Source organism: Poecilia latipinna, unplaced genomic scaffold (genome assembly GCF_001443285.1).
Source record: "Poecilia latipinna isolate Pla-1442-1.1 unplaced genomic scaffold, P_latipinna-1.0 Scaffold2355, whole genome shotgun sequence".
NCBI classification, from domain to species: Eukaryota; Metazoa; Chordata; class Actinopteri; order Cyprinodontiformes; family Poeciliidae; genus Poecilia; species Poecilia latipinna.
Window position 1 is genome coordinate 22,665 of NW_015114971.1, and position 24,400 is coordinate 47,064.

The following is a 24,400-nucleotide window of genomic DNA, read 5'->3' on the forward strand; positions in this document are numbered from 1 at the left end:
GCGCACAAGAAAAAGTTTGGGAACCACTGCGCTAAACGAAGTTGCTACCATGATTAAATACACAATAAAATATCTAGCTTACAAATATCTACCTTGTTTATCATTCCAATCTACCTCTGGTTCCATTAATCACAGAACTGCACAAATTAAAATTATGAAAATATATTTGCTTTATGGAAATGCGCCAATCACACAACAATAAATCATGTTTTTTATAAGTTTTATCAGATTTATTTCTCAAATTCCAATGGAAACACTTTTTTCTGCATCATGATGATCAACATCCAGATGTTGCTACTGACAGAAATGCCAAAGAAGTCAACAGGAAGTGGTAATAGGATGATGGGTTGTTTTTGTTCTTTTCTGGCTCTCACAGCATCACACAGTTCCTAAAAGGTTTTGTGTCATTCAAACATGATGAATCCAAAGCCCTTCTGTAAAATCTCAGACTACAATTTGCCCACAACGTCTCATACGTAGCAGATCCCAGGTATAACAGGTTTGTCTCCTAAATAAGCTAAATAAGCTATTAGTTGCAAGAAAAATATATTTTTATCTGAAATACCAAAGATGGAGAGCTTAGTTGGAGGAGAGATGTCTGAAGCAGGGGATTGGCTGCAGAGGAGGGAGTGAACAGCATGGTGGGGGGTCCAGAATAACTCCCTAGATGGGTGTGAAATTACCCTGACAATTAAAGTGCACAAGCAAAACCAGAATCAAGAGAGAACGCAGCATACAGTCAGTGTATTCCACATTATGAGAAAGAAAGAGGAAGATAGAAGAGAGAGAGAGAGAGAGAGAAACATCACATTCTGCTAATTGCAAATCGTCCCCAGTATCTGAATTTTTGTGAGGAGGAGGAAGGAGAGGAACAATGGCGCGTGGTTAATTGATTTCTGTGCAGCAAGGCTGGGTCACGGGGTCAGCTAAGCGACAGACTCCACTTGATTGGCGACTCGGCCTAACAATAGCTCATTAAAGCAGAACGCGTCTCGCACATGCAAACACAATCGGCCGGCTCAGTTGGCGGTTAGCCCGCTCCGCTCTGCGCTGCACGGTAACATCTGACGGGGAAGGAGAGCAGCAGGAGGCCAGCTTACGAAAACGACATCCAGACCAGCTCAGATACGCAACGTACAGCAAACACAACTTCCTTTGGAGAAACGATGCAACAAAAAAACGCTAAACATTAGTGCTGGATTAGCGGTGAGATACTTATCCTCACTTGCAATTTGCAAACATCCCCAGTGCTTTTGGATACCAATGAGTTGCTGTGTGCAACTTTAATTTGCTTGCTTGCTAGCAGAGCCCCTGAACAATGCAATGATCAATAAAGTATCGGGATACAAAGACCCGAAGTAAAGAAGGTTTTGTTTCCTAGAAAACAAACAACAGAGGGGACAATACATCCATCAGAACGGCTCCTGAATCTCAATCTGTCTTGGCTTTTATATTAAACTCATCTTTCTTCTTCAGACTCTGCAACAATAACCCAGTATCATCATTTTTAAGTGTTTATACTTTAATTTATGCAGAGCCTTGAAGACGTTTTTCGTATTTTTTCATTTTAGAATCTCAAACTTTAATGTTTTGTAGTTAGATTTGATGTAGCGAACAAAAAATGCAGTGCACAACCAAACTGGAAGAATTTCTATAAAATACAAATAAAATTTAAAAAGTTGTGGTCTGCATATAGTATCTCTTACCTATCTTTATACATCTGTACTTTGAGATTTTGGCCAATTCTTCATTGCAACTTGGCTGAATTTCAGTCAGACTGGATGAAGAGCATCTATGAAAATCAACTTTTGCACTGCAAAAACACAAAATCTTAAGTATTTTTGGTCTAGTTTCTAGTGGAAATAGCTCAGTACAGACAAAACTAACTCATAAGAAACTTTCAGCAAGATATAGGAGCTGATTTAGAGTCAATAATTTCTTAAAACTGATGAAAAAGTGCTAGTTCTACTGGCAGATTATTTCAGTTATTATAACATGGGAAAAACTGGGAAAAAATCCTTAGAGTGAAACACACAAAAACATACAAATTACTAAAGTTACTGTTGTAACCATTAAACAATCTCCCCTTCAGTTCAACCTTATAAGTGGAAATATGTTGTTCATGTTACCATTATAAAATAACTTGCAATTAAGTATTGGCAAAGATCAATTTAATTTTCTCAGGTGGCGGAGAGTTGTTGTCAGCAGCTGCTGAAAGTAACTTAAAAAGTTACTTTTTATGTAACTTAGTTACTTTCCAAATCAAGTAGTCAGTAATCTAACTAGGTTACTTTTTCAAGGAGTAGTCAGTAATCCAATTAAAGTTATATTTTCAAAGTAACTGTGCCATCACTACCCAGTATTATACTGTTTGTTTCAGCGTTTTTACTTGCAGAAGTATTCACTCTACAACCTCAAATTTCAATGTTTTGTGATTTGATTTTACGCAGCGAACAAATACAAAGCAGTTCATAATAGAACCGGAACAAAATATTTTAACATAATACAAACACAATTTTTTAAAAACAGATAAAAGATATTTTATAGTATCTGCTTTATCCACCTGTAGTCAGATTTTGGCCAGTTCTTCTTTGAAACATGGCCGACCTTCAGTCAGGCCGGTAAAAATATCCCAGTTTTGTCTCTTCTTTTCGTATTTGGCATAAGAACAGAATAATCTGTCTCAGAGCTGGAGATCTCTCTGGTTTTTAATTGACTCAGCTCTGCAAGGTCTGGGCTTTGTGATCAAAATTTGAACCACTTTAAGAATTAAACAGTTCAGTAAAAATCTGAGCAGATCTGGTTCAGGAAATCAGTTAATAACTGAAGCAAACAGCTGAATGCAAACATAAAAATGCAACTTCATTTTTACTATTCTAGCTATTTTTACATCCCCCACTTCCATTATCATCCCTTCATTCTTTCACCTCTCTCCACACCAATGACCCCCCTCCATCTTTCCCCCTGTTTCCCATGAGGAACCATCTTCCTCCGTATTCCCACTCCACTTTCAGAGCCTTTTTTCTGTTTGCTTTTTGTTTCAGACTCATTCGTCTCATCCGTCATATTTCTCCCCTGTGGCAAAGCAGGAGATGCGACTAATATTAGCAGCATTACACGCACTCATATCTAATGACTCTTCATTAGCGGCATCTTTCCCGCTCACGGACCGCAGGGGACTCGGAAAAATGATTGGAAGAGATGAGCAGAGAGAGGCAGAGAACAAAGCGGCGATCGGTAATAAAACTCAGAAACGAGGTGTGTGTGTGTGTGTGTGTGTGTGCTTGGACGGTGAGAAACACAGACAGAGGCTACCTTCACACTGCAGCCGGAAGTGACCCAATTCCGATTTTTTTGACGTAATGCGACCTGTATCTGATCTTTTCATGACAGTGTGAACAGCACAGGTTGGATTCTTTTCGAATCTGACCCATATCCTTTACGTATCCGATTCAAATGCGACCTAACGTCCAGGTCGCCTTCATCCGAACTGAACGTCACTGATGCTCAACAAATCTCACTATTCTGTGTCCTGATACGCGCAAGTGGGAAGAAAAACAACAACCATGACGGATTGTATGAGGATTAAGTTGTTAATATGCTGCTCCAGTTGGACAACAACTTCAAATATGTAAGCTAAGCTCCACCGTTAGCCTCCATGTTTACTTCCGCAAACAATGAGCACTTCTTCTTTTTATGGCGGTTGGCAGAACACTGAGAAGCTGACTCTATGGCGCCCTCTACTGCGCATGCGGGACACTTTCAGGTCGTTTGCCCGTTCAGACTGCAGAGCGCATACAGGTCGCATTTACTGGCAGTGTGAACGCCCCGGCAAAAAAATCGGAATTGCCAAAAAATCGGAATTGAGTCACTTCAGGCTGCAGTGTGAACACACCCTTGGATATCCGATACCTAACCGATCTTTTCAAATCTGAACGTCATTTATACTCGACAAACGTCACTATTCTGCGTCCTGATTCGCGCAAGCGGTAAGAAAAACAACAAACATGGCGGACGATAATGAGGATTAAATTGTTAATGTTTAGGCTCGGTCGGACAACAACTTCAGAAACGTGAGATATGCTCCACCGTTAGCATATGTGTTTCCTGAGCACTACTTCTTCTTCTTTGTTATGGCGGTTGGCAAAACACTGAGCTCGCTCTCTGTGTGACGTCATTGCGCCCTCTACTGCGCGTGCGGGACACTTTCAGGTCGTTTGAAGTTCACACTGGAGATCTTATAAGTCGCATATATTTGGAAGCGTGAAGGACCACGGCAGAAAAAAAAGTGGTTTGACAAAAAGAAAATCTGATTTTTGGTTTGAAGTAGAGTTAGGTTATAAAATAAGACAAGTTTTTATAACCTAATTCTACTTTGAACTACTCCACTACTTTCTCTGTTGTGTTCCTTGGTCTTTATGGTGCTGTTTTTCTCTAATGTTCTCTAGTAAACCTCTGAGGTATTTATAGAACAGCAAACTTAGATTAAATTACAAACAGTTACGACTCGGTTTGCTATACTTCTAAAGGACATTGGTTGTTTTGGATTTTCCTGAGGGGTATCAGTGTAAAGGGGGCAAGAGAACACACCACATTTTTTCCAACTTATTTGTAAAAGAAAATTTGTAGCACGATCAATTCACAACTACATTTTTGCGCTCCTTTGTGTTTGTCAATCACGTAAAAGGTTGCATGCTGCATGTTGCATACTTAGAAGTAACTTTTTTAGTAAGAAATAGCAGCTTCTTTAAGACAATAATTCCTTAATGTTGATGAAAAATGACTAGTCCCACTGGCAGATTGTATTACTTAGATCAAAAAAATCATTTTTGTCATGTTAAATGTTTTAATTTTTGGTTGTGAAGAGGCTGTTTTTCAAATTTCTACACTGCAAAAACACAAAATCTTACCATATATTTGTGTCTAGTTCCTAGTAAATATCTTTGTACACTTGAGATACATTAGTACAATAAACACAATTGTGTTTATTGTACTAATGTACAATAAACACAATTTGTGTTTATTTAGAGTCTGATATAACAAATGCTTTTTTTTATAGTCTCCACTGCTAGAAATGAACACTGAGCTACTGCTTTTAACAAAGTTCTGTATGCCAATGTGATAATTTAAAGTTTAAACTAAAGCTAAACTAAAGTTTATTGCTTTAGTTTAGCAATAAACTAAACTTCAAGCAGCTTTACAGTAAGATTGGAGCTTGTTTTAAGTAACTAATTCAGAGTTCCACTGGCAGATTATTCACTCATAAGAAGACATTTTTATCATCTTATAAGTGAAATAATTTACCAGTGGAACTAGTACTTTTTAAAACAAGCTCCTATATCTTGCTGAAAGTTACTTTTGAGTTAATTTTTATCTTATTTCAGGTGTATTAAGTTACTTGCACTAGGATCAAGACAAAATTGGTTGGTAAGATTTTGTGTTTTTCCAGTGTAACATAAAATGTGAAAAATTCAAGGAGAACAAAACAATAAAAAAAGATTCATTTTTGATTTTTTTGTTTATGTCAAGCACTTCTTTTGGTCAGATAAAACGTTGTTTTATAGATCGGCTCTTCAGTGTGACACTCATTCAGACGTCTCTCCTCTTTCCTCTATTTTCTGCTACACTAACCCGACTCATCAGAGCCCAAAGGGCATTCAGCCCATTTTGCAGCATCGCTATGACAATCCAACAAGAAGGGGTGTTTAGTTTGACTGGTGCAGTCACCTTGATAAATGACCCTGTTATTGCTCTGACCGAGCAGCGTTCCCTGGGAATTCAGCGCTGGAGTAACTGAACACACACACACACACACACACACACACACACACACACACCCCCGCTCGCACGCACACACACACACCAGCCGACTCTCTGCCCCAGTCCAGCTGACACACACACTCAGATCACTTTACATGCTCACTGGGCGACAAGACTTTTAACAAATAGCTGCTTAATGAGTCTCTTTCTGCTGCAAGGCGAGCTAATTAAATCTCGGACTAGGAAACAGTTCAAAAGGTCACAGTGATATTGAGAGAGAGAGAGCAACAAACAATTGTTTCAGTTATTGATTAATTTGATGATTAATTGGATGAGAACATGCACGTTCAGCAGATTTTTCATTTATTTTATACAATATTAGAAATACATTAAAAGATATAAATTATTTAATCATTTTTTAGATAAACATTTTATTACAGTAAAACAACATTCCTTTAGTGTACGCATGATTGTTTGTAGCAAATGACGCATTTAAAGCTAAAAAATATACTTTCAATAATGTGAACAGCTCAGTTTGACTCAACATCAGAACAATGTAGGATAATCAAAAGGTTGCAAAAGGTGCTTAATGGGATATTTGTACAGAATTTGAACTGGGTGAAGCTAAAACTAGTATGTCAGTTTCTGGGTTGAACATATTTACAAAGAATGTTTCTTTTATCATAAAAACAAAATGTATATATTTTTTGTGACCACAAACTTTGATCTAAAAGCCTCTCTCCTGCGGAGGGTTACCTAGTTGACAACTGGTGAGCGCTGCAAAAACACAAAGTCTTACCAAGTATTTTTGTTCTAGTTTCTAATGCAAATATCTTTGTGCACCTGAAATAAGAAAAAAATATCTTCCAAGTATCTTTTCAGAAAGACAAATAAGTCAATAATTCATTAATATTGGTGAAAAAATGTTAGTTCCTCTGGCAGATTAATTCACTTATAACACAGGAAATAGTCTGACAGTAAACTAGAACTTTTTCATTAATATAAAGAAATTATTTACTTAAAAACAAGCTCCTGTTTCTTGCTGAAAAGCTAATTGTAAGCTAGTTTTTTCTCTTTTCAAGTGCACCAAGATATTTCCACTAGAAACTAAACCAAAAATACTTGGTGAGGTTTTGAGTTTTTACAGTGTTTCCATTAATGTGGAGAGGTTTCCCAATAACAAGCTTCCACAAATGTTAAGATAAAGGTTAACAACTCCTGCATAAAATCACAACACAACCTTTAACATGCAGTTTCAGAATTACACTGAAAAACAACTTCTGATGTATTTAGACAGTTATGAAGCAGAAGTCATTAATCATACACATCACCAGGTCTGCAGACATGAAGGAAAGTTTCTAAAACACACAACATCACGTCTCTGTTGTTTACTCATGTAGAAAACTAGAGCTGAAGGTTCAGACCTTTGACTTGTGGCCCAAGCCGCCATCCAACCTCGTAAAGCTATCGGGCGTAAAGTGGAGACCTCCTTCATGCTACAGTAAACCAAAGGAGAGGCGGGATAATGTGTCTCCTCCAGCACCCCTGACAGCCATCAATAATTCATACACAAGCACTCTGGAACCTGAAATAAACACATAACCTCAACAGGTATAAACACAAACACGTCCAACATGGCTTCACGGGAGAACCACAGCTAACAGCTGGTTTCTGCAGAAACTACAAATATGAAACATAAAAATACAAGGTCAACATGTTGGTGACACATATTTCCATTAGAAATTTATTGATTTGAGCTGATATGAAGTTGGGATTTACATTTACATTAGGAGTTCAGCAGATTGAAGTAGAGCAAAGCTTGGAAATATGCACCAATACTGAGTCATCAGAAATGCAAAATGACTTCAGTCTCAACATTTACAGTACAGAATATCACGTGTAAACAATTAATCTATTCAGAGGTAGATGGGCTGCAAAACAAAACAAAACAAACAAAAAAACAGGTTGCTGAAGTAAAATGATAAAATGAAATGTTTTAATGTCCAAAACCAGGAAGTTAAGTTACACAGAATGAAACTCCAACACACACTACTGTCGAAAGTTTTAAAGTACTCACCTGAAAAGCTAAGGAAAGTTTGTTTTTATCTGATTAATCGATTAATCGTCACAATAATCAATTCCTAAAATAACTGTTAACTGCAGCCCTAGCATCTTTTAATGTTTTTCTAATATTGTTTAAGAAGGCTTAAGTGGTTAAATGAAAAACCTGCAGAATAAGCTAATTTGATTAATCGATTAAACGTCAGAACAATCAATAGAATAATCTGTTACTAAAATAATTCATTGCAGCCGTAGCATTGTTTAATGTACTATTATGATTGTGTAATAAAACCTTTAAGTGGTTAAAAGAAATTCTGGAGAATGTGTCAAATCTTTTTTTTATTTGATTTCCCAATTAATCGATTAATCGTCAGAATAATCCTTAGCTGCAGCCCTAATATTCATGCAGCTGTAAAATCCCAGATTTAGGAATCAACCTAAGCGCTGAGGTGTGGAGTAAACAGCAACATAACCAGGTAAACTGGTTGTTTCCCTTGAAGTGAAAGCAGCAACATGCCGTCACTTTGAAGGATTCCCCTCGCCTGCCTGCCTGCCTGCCTGTCTGTGTGAGACCATTTGGTCATCAGAACCAACAGAAGAAGAAGAAAATACGTCTATGTGTGACAACTCACAGCCTCTCAGTCCCTCTGGGGATGTGTTTGGGGACGGAGTGGATTCCCCGGCCGTGGCAGTCCACCGTGTTCCCCAGGCAGCTGCAGGGAGCCGGACACGCTTCAGCGCCTCCCGGACCCATCAGGACCGCCCACACCAGCATCGTCCACAGACCCGCCGCCGACCCGGCTCCATCCTTTCTTCTTCCCGCTGGCATCCTGCTGTCCTCCACGGCTCTCCAGGTTGATCCGGACCCGATTTCCTCCTCCTGTCGCCACACCAACACTTGCCTGCTTGTTTGTGAAAGTGGGCAGCAGCAGGAGGATGTGGGTGAAGTTCAGCTGGAGCTGAACAATCCCCACTTGATCCCAGACAGGAATCTCACTGAGATAAAGAGAGGGGGAAAGGACAAGCTCCTCCAGTTGGTTTCTTTTCCTCTGCTCCCCTGTGTGTCTCTCTCTCTCGCTCTGTTGCAGCTGTACAGTGCACTTGCCTCTCCCCTCCACTTTTCATTGAGTCATTGTGCAGCGAACAGTGAGCCACTAGAAAAGAAAAAAGAAAAAGGGTGGGGGGGTTCCCTCTATCCCTCTCTATCGCACACACCCCAGAGTAATCATCTATCAAAAGCTTTTACAAATAACAGCACCCAGACTCCTCCTACACACACACACACACACACACACACACGCACACCCAGAATGAACTCGCATCTATTCAGTGTCAGCCGCCTCCAGTGACAGCAGCGGTCCACTCCTCTTCCTCTCTCCTCTTCCTCCTTTCTCCCCTCCCCAGAGGAGGAAAAGAGCCCAGGGCTCCGGCGACACGATGAGAAGTCGTGATCGCTCTGAAGTATCCGACTGGGAAACTCTGGGGAAGACACGGAAACGGAAAAGAACCTGAGGAAGCTCCGCTCAGGGAAATAAACTTATCAGCATTTAACCAATAAAACTTTGCTTTACGTTTGGACCAGTGCACTGAAAAAACACCAAGTCTTACCTGGTATTTTTCACCAATTTCTCATGAAGGTATCTTGTTACAGCTGAAGTAAGAAAATGCCTGCACAGGTTTCAGTTTTTTGCTGGTGCCAATTTTTTTGACTGAAAAGAAAGTTGCTGAGTCAGGAGCAGTAGAGTGACTATTGTTAACTACAAACCTGCAGAAAACGACAGTGGTTGATTTTTAGACATTTCCTAATAAGATCGGCTTCACATTATGCAGTTACTTTCAAGTTCGCTTGTCTCATTTCAAGCAAAATAAAATATTTGCAGTAGAAACTAGACCAAAATTACTTTGTAAGATTTTGTGTTTTTGTAGTGAAAGGAGCGTTACCGTAGCTGTCAGACTTCAATCAATTAATCAATCAATACAATTTATTTGTGTCACATTTAAGCAGCAAAGCAGTTCAAAGTGGTTCACATCATCAAAACACAAAATTCAACAATTTAAACATTACTTATTGCTGTCATTATAAATCAAAATGTTGATTAATGTTTCATTGGTTATGTTTCAAAAGCAACTCCAAACTGGGTGGTTTTGTCTAGATTTAAAGGAACTCAGTGTTTCGGCTGTGTTGCAGTTTTCTGGACATTTATTCCAGATTTGTGATGCATAGAAGCTGAATGCTGCTTCTCCATGTTTGGTCCTGGTTCTGATTTTAGCAGAGCAGAACCAGAAGACCTGAGAGATCTGAAAGGTTGACTTGATCAAATCATTAAATATTCACATCCACGCTAATCACACAATCACCTCCTCTGTTCCTGCTCACTTCTGTTGCTGTGCATCTTTTAACAAATTTAAATCATTATTAAAATAGACTAACAGCTAGTTTAACCAACATAGTTGCATTTTAATTTAAAATAGAAATAAAAAACCTAATTTTAGAACTATTATTGAACATTACATTTCAGGGTTTTCCCCAGTGTATTGTAAGCCTGGCGGGCCACCAGGCTTAGCATTGCTGATTTATTAAAAATTTTGTTAAATTTAGCATTTTTAAGTCTTTATAGTTGGTGTTCAGGTATTAATCTTCCAATAACACATAATTACCAAGTGATATTTTCAAGTATCCTGTCAACTTTAAACATTTTTTAACTCGGAAACACAGCGGGCTGCTGGATGAAGAACCCAACCACCAGGCTTAGCGGGTCTTCTGGGGAAACCTTGCATTTAAATTGTTTTACTGTGGTCATGTTTTCTTCATAATTCAGAGCCGAGGAAGAGCTTTGGTTAATTAAAGCGTTTCTGTTGATTCCAGCGGAGCTGAAATGCCGTCAGCTGCCACAGATCTTACTCAGAAGTCTATTATGAATCCGCTGACAAAGCTTTGAAATTCAAACTCAGTCGGGTTTGAAACCCGCCACCAAATCTCCACAGAAACCAAGACTTTTTTAAACTGAAGAATAAAAACTGAGGATGAGATGTGGTGGAGTGAATGCAGTAATGATTCACCTAAAATACAAAGATTTAAAGCTTGACCATTATCAACCGGGGTGGCACGGCATTTTTTATGCACGTGATTATTTGTGATGGTTTCTCCTTGTTCCCGCCCTGAAGGCTTTCTATGATGGGTTCGTTTAACCAGGCAGGCCTCAGAAGTTTTGGAAAAACAAATTGGCTGCAGCCAGAGCCCAGCTGCTGCCTTTGTGAACAGAATGACTCATTTGGCCATAATCGGCCACAAAGCGAAGGGCAAAGACACCGACATCTCAGGGGTGGGACTCTGTTGTTTCTGGGGCAAAAGTAGCTGGTTAAGGACCAACGGATCCATTGGGGAGACGGGTTCCCACAGACACATCTCAAATTATTTCTGGAAGATGCTTTTAAATGACCGTTGTAGATAAAGGGATAAAAAAAGAAAAATTTCCACAAAAAGAGACTTTTTTAGATTAATGTCAGGAAATTTCCTTAAAAAAAAAAAAAAAAAAAAAAGGGATTTTTTTTTTAAAGTTGAAGATTTGGTTTAAAAAAAATTTACTCAGAATTTTTTACACTGATCTCAGAAATTTTCTAGAAATAAAAATAAGGAAATTTCTTCGTTTTAAAAAAATCAAAAAACAGAAATTCAAAAACCTAACATTTTGAAATTGACCTCAGAATTGTTGTAGAAAAAAAAAACATGGAAATTTCTCAATTTGAAAAGTCCAAAATTTGCTTGAACAGAAAATAAAATTTAGGTTAATCTCCAAAATTTCTAGAGAAATAGGAAAATATTTCAGTTTGAAAAGTCAAAAATATGCTAGAAAAAAACTTAAATTGTTAACTATTTTCAGAAATTATCTTTTTAAAAAAATGACATTTTAGAGTTTGACAAATTGAAGATTTGCTAGAAAATAAATCAGAAATCTTTCTCAGAAATTTTCTAGAAAAAAAAACATGGAAAATTCTGAATCTGAAAAGTCAAAAAATTGCTAGAAAATAAATCTTGAAATTTTGAGACTAATCTCAAAATTTTCTGAAAGAAAACAAAATTTTTGAGTTTGAAAGTTGAAGATTTGCAAGTAAAAATCTCAACATTTTGAAATTAATCTAAAATTTTATAGAAAACATGAAAATTTCTGAATTTGAAAAGGCTTCATATTCAAGTCATTTTTAAAAGAACTCGATGGTTTCTTATTTCTAACAATATGATGGCGTCCTCTAGTGGAGAAACAAAGTAATACATCACAAACAACTTAGAAAAATAATCGATTCCTTCAGAAAATCTACATAAACTCACAAAACGCTGTTTGTTAGAAAATGAAGACATTTAATTCAAACAGATTCCTTACTAAGGAACACTCTGTACAAGGTTAGCTTACTTTACATTAAAAAAATACAAAAACAAGTAACCACAGTTAAAACCACTTAGAGAAGTCACAGGTTAATTCAACACAATATTGGAGTGTTGTGCTTGGACAAACCAAACAGAATATTGTTAAAGTGACCTGTTAGTATCCCAACAATAAAAAATAGTGTAGAAATTTAATAAAAAACTAAAATAAAAATGTCACTTATCTCCACAGTCCAACTTTCCTCTGCAGGCCAGAAGAAATGCAACAGGTTTACTCTGAGTATTTATGTGTAACTTAAAAATAATGCTTCACAGCACAATGTAACAGTTTAAAAGACTGAACATGTTCCTCTTACTAAGAAATGATTCCAGAAATTAAATCCAAAGTGAATCTTCCAAACCCCAGCCTCTTCACAACCAAACATTAATCTTCAGACGACAGATAAATATCAGAAAATAAAACCGATGTACGTCTAAAAAGAAGAACAAGGCATCCAAACCAAGATAAATGAGGTATATTATTGTCCTTCTGTCAGGTTCAGCCCTTCATCACTTTCATCCATCCATCTTTCCTGCTTCCTCAGAGCATCCAAAACCCAAACAAGAGGCAGCAGCAGCACATTTCCAGCCCAGGTAAGAAAATCGATCTTAAAGGAGAAACGTCGCTCCATCACATGATGAATCACAGGTTACAGTAACATGGCCTCCACACAGAAATCAGAGCAAATTTCACATTTATTAAGGAAATACTACCAAGGAGAACTGGGGGGTTTAGAGGAGAGGCCGTGTCAGTGTGTCCATCTACATATTGGGGCAAATGTAGAATGAAAAAGTAAAGTAACTTTCCACCAAAAAAAAAAAAATTCGTTTGAAACTAATGAAATTTCTCAGTTTCAAAAGTTAAAAATTTCCTAGAAAAAAATGTAAAAATTCAGAGTTTGACAATGTGAAAGTGAAAACTGTGAAATTTTATAGGAAAAACAAGGAAATTTCTGAATTTCAAAAGTCAAATATTTGCTAGGAGAAAGACGCCAAAAGTTTGGATTAATCTCAGAAATTTTTTTTTAGAAAAAACTTTAAAATTTCAGAGTTTAACAGTTGAAAAAAAAATCTCAGAAATTTTTAGATTTTCTAGACAAAAATGTTTTAAATTCTGAGTTTGAAAAGTCAAATATTTGCTAGGGAACATAAACTCCAAAATTTTGAGATTAATCTCAGAAATTGTCTAGAAAGATAATTGTGGAAATTACTCAGTTTCAAATTCAACAATTTTCAACTTTTGGAAAGGTTCTTGGTGTCAAAGGTTCTCTCCAGAAAATTTATGAGATTAATCTAAGAATTTCAGATTTTTTTCCCAGAAAATATTCATCTTTTCAAACTCAGACATTTTTAAGTTTTTGTTTTCTATAAAGTTTTAAGTTTTTTTTGGTGGAAATTGTGCTCCTCTTTGCTCTGCATATAATGGTCCGAATGCGCCATCATGTCATAAAGTCTGAATACACACAAAAAAACGCCTCATTTCAGAACAAAAAACCAAAGTGTTAATGGTTCTGCAAAGGTAAAAATCAACGATCTTGTGTTTGCTTTACCCAATCAGAAAGATTTCTCAGATTAAAGTCGTTACCTGTTGGGCTCTTTGTTGATTTCTGCTCAATCTGATGGGAAAAAATCCCTTCCTTCAACTTCCACTGAAACCATCAGCAAATCCTCCAAACTCCATGAGACAAAAATAACTTCCTGTCATCAATGAACCCAAATAAAAATAAATAAAACACCTCAAAATAAAGGTAATGTTACACTTGATATTCCATTAAAATGCAAAAGACTTGATGTTCTCATTTGAACAGCATTTAGGGAGAGCGTCATGAACTCAGCTAAAACGTTAAAAAATACACTGAAAAAAGAGAACAGGTGATTCAACTTAAATATATTTAAACTAATTAGTCACAAATAATCAAATTAAGCTTAATCAAGTTAATTTATTAGGTTTATTGTGCATTTTCAGGTTAAACAAATGTAAATAATGTAAGCTTGACAAACTTCATTCAAATATTGGTGACTAATTAACAATTTTTATTTTATGTTGGAGCTCCAGTCTCTTTTTTCAGTGTAGGATGTCCCAAAAAAAAAAAAATAAATAAAAAATAAAGTGTAAAACTCACTGACATTGGATCATCATCTCACTTTCACAAACGGCTCCCAAAATTACACGATTCCCATAAAAAAAGACACACACTGTATATATAAAACAATTTCTACAACATTTATACATATTCTGCATTTTTCAGAGTGTCAGTGGTTTTCTTTTATATAGCAGAACCCTGAAGCTAATCCGCTAGCTGCTGATATTATTACGACTCTCATCTGCAAGTATTCCTAAAATGTTGTCATTCTAAATACAACATGCAAACCTGTGAAACTATTTGTACCGCTTTGTAACTCCGGTTCTGACGGCTCAATCTGACATTAGTCACAGCTGGATACAACCTAAATATTCACATGTGTAATGGCTGTTTAATACTGTCCTAGTCCAATCTTGGTTCATACTGACACTTCCTGAGTTGGAGAGAAGCACATCCTGGAGACGGAGGGAGAATCCTGCCGTGAAAAGAGAAGCGGGAGTTTAAATTCCACCTCAGGTTAAACTTTCAAACAGCATATGATCCACACAGGCACAAAACAATAGTTACAAACTGAACAAACAAACAATATAATGTTTCAGAATGTTTTTCCAAATATATGCTGTATTTAGGGTTCATTCTGCTTTAAACTAAATCCAGTTTATTTGTTTAGAAAATCTAAATCGAACTCTGATCGAGACTGAAACCGTAGGCCTCGGTTCGGTTGAAGCGAACTTTGGTGCGGTTTGAATGCAAAGTGTACCGGAGACCACTCCAAAAGCAGGAAGTGGACTATAGAGCAGAGCATTCTGGGTAAATACAATCAAAACGAGCACAAGAGTCTAAAGCTAGAAGGAGAAATGGCTCATGGTCTTTTATCAGACAAAAAAACAAAAACAAAACACTGAAACACTGAAAGTCTGATGCTACTCCATTTCTGTTTACATTTTGCAAAGTAAGAAGTTGCGCTCATGTCTTCTTCAGAGGTTTTTATGTCGTTTCCTTCAGTGCAGCGCCACCACAGGCGAGGAGGGGAACAGGTTGTTCAATGAGTTTAGATCATGTGGGACGGAGCAGCTGAAAATGTCAAATGTTGCAATTTTAGCCACAAATCAAACTGATCGGCTTGAATGTGTTGTAGGGAACGGAGGAGCAGCTAATTTTAATCCACTCTGTCTTATCTGATAAATCTTCATACTCCAGGGTTACCTGCGGAGAAAAAAGTTAATCTCTTCCTTCTGATTGTTTGGGATTTATAGTGAGTCATTTTTTTTCCAAGAGAAGAAAAACTGAGTGTCCAAATTTTCCCAGAAAATTCATCAGAACTGAAGAAGAAACTGAAGCCAAAAGCTCGACATCTTTATGGCTGTAGCTTTAACTTTTACAACAGAGTAAATCAAACGTTTTGCTCCATTTGCAGAAATGTAGATAAAAATTGCAATTTTAAAAACTCAAGCAATGAAAATCCAGTCTGATTAGGAAAAACCTAAACGTACTTCTTCCTTTCTGAGTGTGTCGGGGACAAACTAAAGAAACCATGAAAACATCAGAGGTTTCTGTGTTTCACAGCACAAACAGGTTTGAGTTTGTCATACCTTAGAAGCCTTCAGAGGTTTGTTTTTGTGAAAGATAAAGTCTGGATTTTTAACTACAAGTCCTGCTTTCCCCATGACAGGACCGGCTGGCGGACTGCTCACCTGTAAAACATGAACACACAAAACGAAAAGAAAAAAGCAAAGGTAAGGGTATGTAGAGATGCTGTCACAGTGCCCCCTGGTGGATGATGAACTACAACGCTTCACATTATTACAGAGTGGTAAACATTTGGAAACTCAAAGCTCACCGACTGGACGAGGATATTTTCTTTTCCTAGTTTTTTTCCAACAGCTTCGGGTGAGATGTGTCTCTCTCTCATCTGCTCGCCTCGAGCTTTTCGCTAGTAACACAGAAACGGGTAAAAGAAAAGCAAATAACATCAGAATTTATGATTAAAAAGGAAATATATTTGTAAAGTAAGTCAACTATTTAGTAAAATTACATTCTTTACGATACAACTGAATGTGTATTGCTTCTTTAGCACAATACAATAAAGCAATACACATTACAAACACAACTATGAATACACAATGTATTTTATACCAACATGAAATACAGAAAAATTGCAAAGAAGGGGGAAAAAAACATTAAATAAATATTTGAAAAGTGTGGTATTCATTTATATTAAATATTAAACCAAAATGCAACTTTTTGCCTTCAGAATTAATCTAAATGTAGGGCTGGACAATATGGCTGAAAAGTGTATTATTAAGTGTATTAAGCGAATTATATCAATAATTATAGTCTTTTCTTTTTAAATATGTGAAATACTACCAAACTGGTGATGTGATCTTTCCAGTTTTATCCAGTGTTCACTCAACGCTGTTGTATTTCATCTTCAAGCAGTTCTGAGGCACAGTGGAGAAACCTGAAACTGCTGCTGCGCCAGTTACTCAACAAGGTGTTGCTAGGTAACCAAAGAATGAGAGAGTTGCTAGGTAACCAAACAGTAATTCCACACACTTTGCTTAGCTAGCAGAGAGAAGTTGAGCAGCTAAAGTCTTTCCTCTGCCTACATCTCCCAGAATGCCGTGTGGTTCTGGATCGGAGTTCAGTGAACTTATCAGATGTTATTGATATTTATTATGTGTCTATCGCGATATATATCGTTATTGATTTATTGTCCAGCCTTATTCTCAGCATAAAGGCAGCTGTTCTCATTGGTTTGTTAGAGAAAGATCAGAGAACAAACAGCATCATGAAGGATAAGGAACACATCAAACTTTGTGTTTATCCAGTAGTAAAAATGCATCCTGGCATTTATGGTTGCAAAAAGACAAGATGCACATTTCTTACCTTGATGAGGCCACCAAAGGAGCGGGAACGGGGACGCTTCTTACTGGCGGCTAGAGGGAGCAGATGATCCTCGCTGGATGTTTCTGACTGAGTCTGCTTGACGAGCTGGACAGAAACACAAAGGTCAGAAACATCCAAACGGACAAAGTTTGGCTGCATGATGAGCAGCCAGGTTTATGTTTCCATTCTGGGCCTGCGGCCCTTTGGACCTTTCACAGTGGACATTAATAACTTTGGCAAAAAGGCATAAAACAGTAAAGGTATAACAACAAATGCAGGTTTGAGCATTATTTTCATTTTTCTGGGGTATTTGCAGTAAATATTCACAAAAGAATGGCACTAAAATAACTAGTAAAATTTATTTGTTTATTTTTTTGTCTTTAGGTTGGAAACTGTTAATTTTCCAAATCGGAAATCAGCTTTACATTCGGGCATTAGTTACTGAAACTAACGATTATTGTAATAATAATAATAATAATAATACCACCAATTATTTTGACGATTAATCAGATTTAAAAATTGGCACAACCTACTTTTTTTTTTAGCCGCAATCATTTTTATACAATATTAGAAATACATTAAATTATACAAAAAAAACAAATAGTTGAATTCCTTTTTTATACTCTAGTTAATGATTAATTGATTACTAAATGAGTTAACAATTTTTACAATAATCGATTAGTCACGATAAATCGTTTCAACCCTCCTTCATATAGCAACATTTTGGTCTTTTTGGAACTCCGTAAGCCAGAAACCCACGGTGCATCAAGAGGCTGTTTGAGTTGAATTCACTTTTGCTTTGATCACCTTGAAGTCTGAAGTTTTTTAAATGTTGTGTTCTTGGACAAATAGTCACACCACAAAGTTTTCTGAACTCAACCTGTCGGACGAGTTTCTTCTTCTTCGCGGAGTCGGGCATGTTCTGGTGAACGTGCCTGAAGAGCTCCTTCAGCGCCTCCTCTGTGTACTGCTGAGCAGGCGACTGACTCTGCTCCTGCACGGCACGGCCCGGACCGGCTGTCCGCTTCAGAGGCGGCGCCGTCCGCTGGGCAGGAGAGCTGCTACTGACTGCCAGCAGCTCCAGGTCATCCTGAAGCCAAACAGAGAAACTTCAAACAGGAAGCTCAAGTTTTACGTTTAAAAACAAATCTGAACATTTTTGCTGTTCTGATGGATCAGTATACAAACGCTTTTATTTAGACGGCCAAGTTAGATCGTCATTAACAGCTGTACGACATCCTGACTTGGTGTTAATACACTTTTAAACCACCACAATCCATGTGTAGCCATATAGTGCCATTAGAAACAATTAATTGACGTATTTTTTCATTTTTACTACTTTTACCCTTAAAAAAAAAAACAGGCAAAGTGCAAAGTCTGAAGAGGAAATCTCTTGTCTTTCCTCCATTTGGTAAAATGTACATTTATATTTCAGCAGAACGGATAATTACTTCTGTTGATGACAAAATAAAAAGAATAAGAGAAAAATTTGGCTTTTCAAAAAACTAACATTGATGCTGAAACTCGTTTAAAGCAGTAAAACTAAGAAACGTTTAGCTCACCTTACTCTGCAGAACCTTGGTTCCGTTAAAATGGACCTTGGCATATTCCCTCAAATAGACTGGAGCCTGAAAAAGCGACAATAATCAGGAAGTTAGTCATGAGAGGAACAGATAAGCAACCCGCCACACGTTTCTGGTAAAGTCTGTTTGCAACTTGTTAATGGATCACTGATTCACTCAGGGCAGGAACTATCAATTATGTAAGTAATCGATTATTCTACTGATTATTTTATAGATTATTCTGACGATTCATGAGATTTAAAAAAATGTAGATTCTCCAGGTTTTTCCATTTAACCACTTAAGTCTTTTAATATTCTTTCAGAAATGCATTAAAAAATGCAAATAACTCGGTGGCTTTTCAAAATCATAAATTAAAATGTTATTTCTAATGCTATTTAGTGAACACTTGATCATTTAATTATTTTGCAGAGTGTGTAGGAAGCAATCACCCTGAAGAGCTTCTGTGAATGCTTGATGAGGAAGGCCATGCTGTTGTTCAGGTTCTTCAGATTGTCTTTAAGGTCGCCGGCTGTCATCTGGAGGCAGGAGAAAGAGTCAAAACACAACAAACTGCAGCGCTACAGAGAACCTGTCAATGTTTTAATGCCAAATGTGCAGAAATGTGACATTTAGGCCTTATGCATATGTAACCCGGTCTTTAAAAAGACAAATAGTTTACAAAGTAAGTCAGTACGCACAGGATCCATTTCAGGAAGGTTTTCATTCATATAAACTTGCACAAATCCATCTCCGAGTGTTGTTTTAAACATGCCAAACCCATAGGGGCCAGTGTAGCACAAAGCTAAAACGTGTCAGCCAATCAGACTGCTTCAAAACGACCACCACTTCCTGTTAGGAATTAAACATGGAAGTTCATTTATGTGGATAGATGTATATATATATTGAACTATGTTTAAAAGTTTAACATATAAAGTTATTAAAACACTAGAAGATGTCGATGGAGAATCATGTATGTGGATATATTGGTGCATTATTTGGCGCCAAATCTCAATTTTCCACAAATAAACACATAAATATAGAGTTTTTAGAAACATCAAACTGGGGTTTTGTGTGGATGAAAGCCAAAACAAATAAAAACTTATTTATCTGTCCAAATGTGGACTTAATGGGTTAGAGGATGGAAATGATTTGGATATTTATCCATCTTACATGTCTGGGCCAGAGGACGTGCGGGGCAAACATGAGCGCCAGGTTGTAGGCAGACATCTTGTTCTTGTCCTGCTGCTTGGCGGTGTGGTAGAGCAGGTCCAGCAGCAGTTTGAGCAGCGAGCGGTTGGCCTGCGGCAGCAACAGGAAGAGGAGCTGCAGGGCCTCGATCTGACGCTCCTTGTTTGGAACCGCTGTTTTATTTCCTTCTTCATCAAACAGAGTCATGTCTGGAAGAAAATTAGTTTAAAATGTAAACGCCCATCCTTTCTTTATGACAGCGTATCATTGAAGATAAAATTAAAGAAATAGAATTAAAACACTCAGATATTTTCTAGAAAACCCCCAGAATTTTTTTTTATTAATCTCAGAATTTTTTTAGAGAAAACCTTGGAAATTTCTGACTTTGGAAAGGCAAAGACTTGCTACAAAAATTTATAAATTTTCTAGAAAAAAAAAAAACATTAAAATTTCTGACTTTGAACAGTTGAATATTTGCTTTAAAAAAAAAATCTGAAAATCTCTAGAAAAAACCTTGGAAATTTCTGACTTTGGAAAGTCAAGAATATGCTGCAGAAAAACTCAGTAATTTTTAGATTAATCTCAGAAATTGTCTAGAAAATAATTTGGGAATTTCTGAGTTTGGAAAGTCAAAATTTTGCTTAAAATTTTCAGAAATTTTGAAATTAGTCTCAGAAATGTTAAGAGAAAAAACAAGGATATTTCCAAGTTTAAATATGCTTCAGAAAACTTCAGAAATTTTGGGAAAAGTCTCAGACATTTTTAGAAAAAAAAAACAAACAAAAAAAACACATGGACATTTCAGACGTTGAAAAGTCAAAATTTGCTTAAAAAAAAAAAAAAAAAAAAGAAAATAGCCATGTTTTTTGAGATTTCAGAGATTAATATCAAAACTTCTTAGTTTTTTTTAATGACTTAGTTCTTTAAAAATGGCCTTAGTACGTCGTCGTATTTCTGTAGCTGAAACCACGGGAATCATATTTCTAAATATTTCTTCCACAGCTTTACGTGCACGGCTTTTCCTACCGGCTATCTTCAGGTGCACGTGGAAGTGACGGTGTGTCAGCAGAGGCTCCGGCAGCTCTCCCAGAAAAGTCTTAAGCAGAGAGGCAACATCGTTGGGGTGAAACTCTCCGGCCTCCAGGTCGACGTCCGCCCCGCCGTTCAGCAGCTCCTTCAAGGCGTGCTGCCGGACGCTGTTCCCCGGCACCCGGAACAAACCCTCCACATGCAGATCTGAGCAGAAAAATATTGCACCATTTCACTTTGAGCAGAGCAAATAAATATAATGAAATGAATATTTTGTTAATTGTCTGAGACGTCACGTCTGGTATTTGGTCAGAATCTGAATGTTTGGATCTATGATATTAGATAACACTTTTAGATTATAAGAACTGAATGCAAGTCTGTCGTTATTAGATTCCTGCACATTTTGCATGTCAAAATTTTCCAAAACTTTCCAATTATTTTAGTTGATTTACAAAGTCTAAAAAAATAGAGTTGGGTAGTAACTAACTACACTTACTCAGTTACATTTAACTTCAGTAACATTTTGGAAAAAACTTAGTTTTATAAGTATTTTTACTAAGCTGCACTTTTTACTTTTACTTGAGTAATTTTATTATGAAGTATTTCTACTCTTGCTTGAGTAAAATTTCTGGATGTTTTACCCACCGAACGAAAAACAAACATGTTTTAACCAAAAATTCACCAGACACAGACACACCTGCAGTTTCTGTTAAAGTTTCATAATTTTTTTCTTGAAAGAAACCGATTTGGAAAAATGTTTCTTTTGCCTGATTTTATTCTTTTGTAATTATGTTGTTATTTTCATTTTGCTCTTTAAAATACCTAAATTTCCACTTAACTTTATATTTTGGCCTGTCTAATACTGTGATTTTTCAATATTAAATGATATTTTAATCAGTTACTCAGTACTTGAGCAGACTTTTCAACCAAATACTGTTTTATTCGTACTTGAGGCCTTTTTACCTTTACTGGAGTAAACATATATTGCAGCAGAGCTACTCTTACTTCAGTGCAATTTTTGGGTACTCTGCTCACCTCAGACTTCTACAGCGCTCATGCTTTATATTTAAAACACTCAAAATATGGAAGGTAAACAGATTAATTGATACTTGGGATTAAATAAAAAACATTTGCAGTGAAACATTTAGACAGAATGCAAAGTTCAACACCAATATTTATAATCTCATCACTAACTGCTTAGGGGTGAAAGTACATAAGAACACAAATGATCATACCAATAAAACAAAAGCTCCTTTTTATTTATCTGTTTTGAAGTAATTTTTTACTCCAGAGAAAGACGAGGTTGTCCTAAGCTGGGGTGAAAGAACTAGCAGAGTTTTATGATGTCTTACTTTTGCTGAGGAACTCAATGAGCTGATAGATCTGTGCGATGGAGCTCTCAGTCAGCGTGGTTCCAAAGACGGCGCCTTTATCTGTTAAAGCATGAAGACGCATGAATTAATCATACAGTCAAAGTTTAATTTATTAATTATTTTATCTCTAATGCATTCAGTTTTTTAGAACTCATTCCATATTCATTATTTTTTTCACTTTAATCAATCAACTATTCAGGTGGGAAGATGGTAGTCATGACAACGTGATGCGAGTGATTTTTACCTTTTCGCTTAAGGAAGTTGAAAGAGCGGAAAAAGCCTCCATTTCCACTTGTCGGGGTTTTGGGACAATCCTCACCGAGGAGCTGGGCGAACTCGGTCCCAGGAAGGTCGATAAGCCGAGTTATGTTACTGAGCACAAGCTCCAGGAACGCGTCGGGGCTCTCGTGGCGGAGTTTCTCAACAAAAAAATCTGGGTTGAAGATGACGGGCGGTCTGACAGAACAAGAGGAGCCGGGCGACTCCTCACAGTGGGTCACCATGCTTCTGAGAAGGAGATGCACAACAATCAGGCAGGAAGTTAACTGAAGGTGAAAATGAGATGTGTGTGATTGCGACATCTTTATCAAAAATAATTTTAACATTTCCAATTTCACAAAAAGAAAGTGGAAAGACACTAGAGACAAAACAGGGATAAGATACTACGGAACCCAGTGGTGTCCAAACTTTTCCCAAAATGGACCAGAATCCTGAAGACTTACTTTTAAATTTATATCTCTATTTAAAATGGAGTTAAAATTAAAATAAAAAACACTTTTTGCCTAAGACTTTCCATCAAATAATTAAATTTGTCATTGAAATTCTTGTGCTAAAAAGTAACAAAAGTGCCTAAAGGAGGGGCAAATTTCTAACATTCTGGACCTGCAGGCACAAATTATCCCAAGGTCCACAAATGGTCCCTTGGACACCCTGACCTAATCTGTAGTCTGTTGATTATTCCAATGCACAAACATGAACATCTTGTACGTGTTTTCAAATTATCCGACTCAATTACACTTTTTTTTAAATATCTGCACTGTATTATTTTTTTCTACAGTAAATTTGCTTTGAATGTACAGCTGTTATTGTTTTTCTTAACCATTTTGTAATTCCAGGTCACAAACTGTATTTCAGAAGAATTTGTTCAGTTTGGAATTATTTGATTCTGTTTTAGTCATTTAATTTATCTTACATAGAAAACTGAAGCACTATCAAAGAGTGTTTTGGACCCCTTAAATAAAATACTGCCCATCACACACACAAGAACCAAATGCTAACTTCAGCATCGTCACCTAAAACTGACAAGACCTGCATTTTCTTATTTACGTATTTTGATAGCAGTAAACATTAAGATAAACCCCAAACTGTATCCGGTCTCGCGTTTTATTGATAAAAGTCAGGCAAAGTCAACGTTAGCAAGCTAACCGCAACGTCATGCAATTAGCTTCTCTTGAAACCTGTTATTGCTAATCATAAGACATACTGCGCAAAAAAAACTGCCATAAGAAACAGCTAACGTTCAACGTAAGACCTCGGAAATGTCTCTTCTCCAGTGTTGGAACTGACAAACAACCTAATGACGGTAATATTGTTGATTTACCTTCTAATTTGCGTGCTTTCATCAACATCGTTCCCCGCAGCCATGTTCAGTTTGAATCCTGCGCTGTTGTCCCTAAAGCTCCGCCCACTTCAACAGCCATTGGTCAGTTCTTCAAAGTAGGTGGCACGTAGCGACTTGATTTGAATGTACCTTCCTGTGATTGGTCTGTTTGAATTTACTGTTTGTCAAAACAAAAGCGTGAAGCTGGTTATAAAATTTCGGGCATTAATACTATTATCGATGCTCCTTGTTTACAAATAACGTCAAAGTAAACTATACAAATCACATTTTGTCATTGACTCCCTTTATTTTGCAGGATATGCTTTCAGTACTGTCAAATTGTGAAATGTTTTCAGTTCAGATAACACACTACAAACGTATTCGCGAAAATGCAAATCAATATTTTTGGCAAATAAGTATGACGAATTGTTAA

The 24,400-nt window shown here is 36.9% G+C and overlaps 2 protein-coding genes across 3 annotated transcripts in view; both read right to left on the minus strand.

Annotated features, from left to right (window-relative positions):
• Positions 1-9,264, minus strand: part of LOC106937466 (slit homolog 2 protein-like) — a gene marked incomplete at its 3' end in the record, with an annotated part of 16,465 nt that extends 7,201 nt beyond the window's left edge. Inside the window, exon 1 of the mRNA XM_015018996.1 lies at positions 8,454-9,264. Coding sequence (XP_014874482.1) covers positions 8,454-8,650 — 197 coding nt within the window. The remainder of the gene's footprint in view (positions 1-8,453) is intronic.
• A 4,916-nt stretch (positions 9,265-14,180) lies between these two features.
• On the minus strand, positions 14,181-24,080 carry LOC106937465 (rho GTPase-activating protein 19-like). 2 transcript variants are annotated; one of them, XM_015018995.1, is made up of 12 exons: positions 23,968-24,080; positions 22,612-22,871; positions 22,347-22,427; positions 20,992-21,201; positions 19,948-20,174; positions 19,227-19,313; positions 18,777-18,842; positions 18,095-18,304; positions 17,215-17,319; positions 16,166-16,258; positions 15,918-16,019; positions 14,181-14,800 (listed from the first exon to the last, which is right to left on the minus strand). In XM_015018995.1, exons 1-12 carry the CDS (start codon positions 24,009-24,011, stop codon positions 14,744-14,746), a joined length of 1,542 nt encoding a protein of 513 aa, XP_014874481.1. In that variant the 5' UTR covers positions 24,012-24,080; the 3' UTR covers positions 14,181-14,743. The 2 variants fall into 2 exon arrangements, with proteins under 2 accessions (XP_014874481.1, XP_014874480.1); XM_015018994.1 differs by having other exon boundaries at positions 22,612-22,874; positions 23,968-24,079.
• Positions 24,081-24,400: the final 320 nt, after the last annotated feature.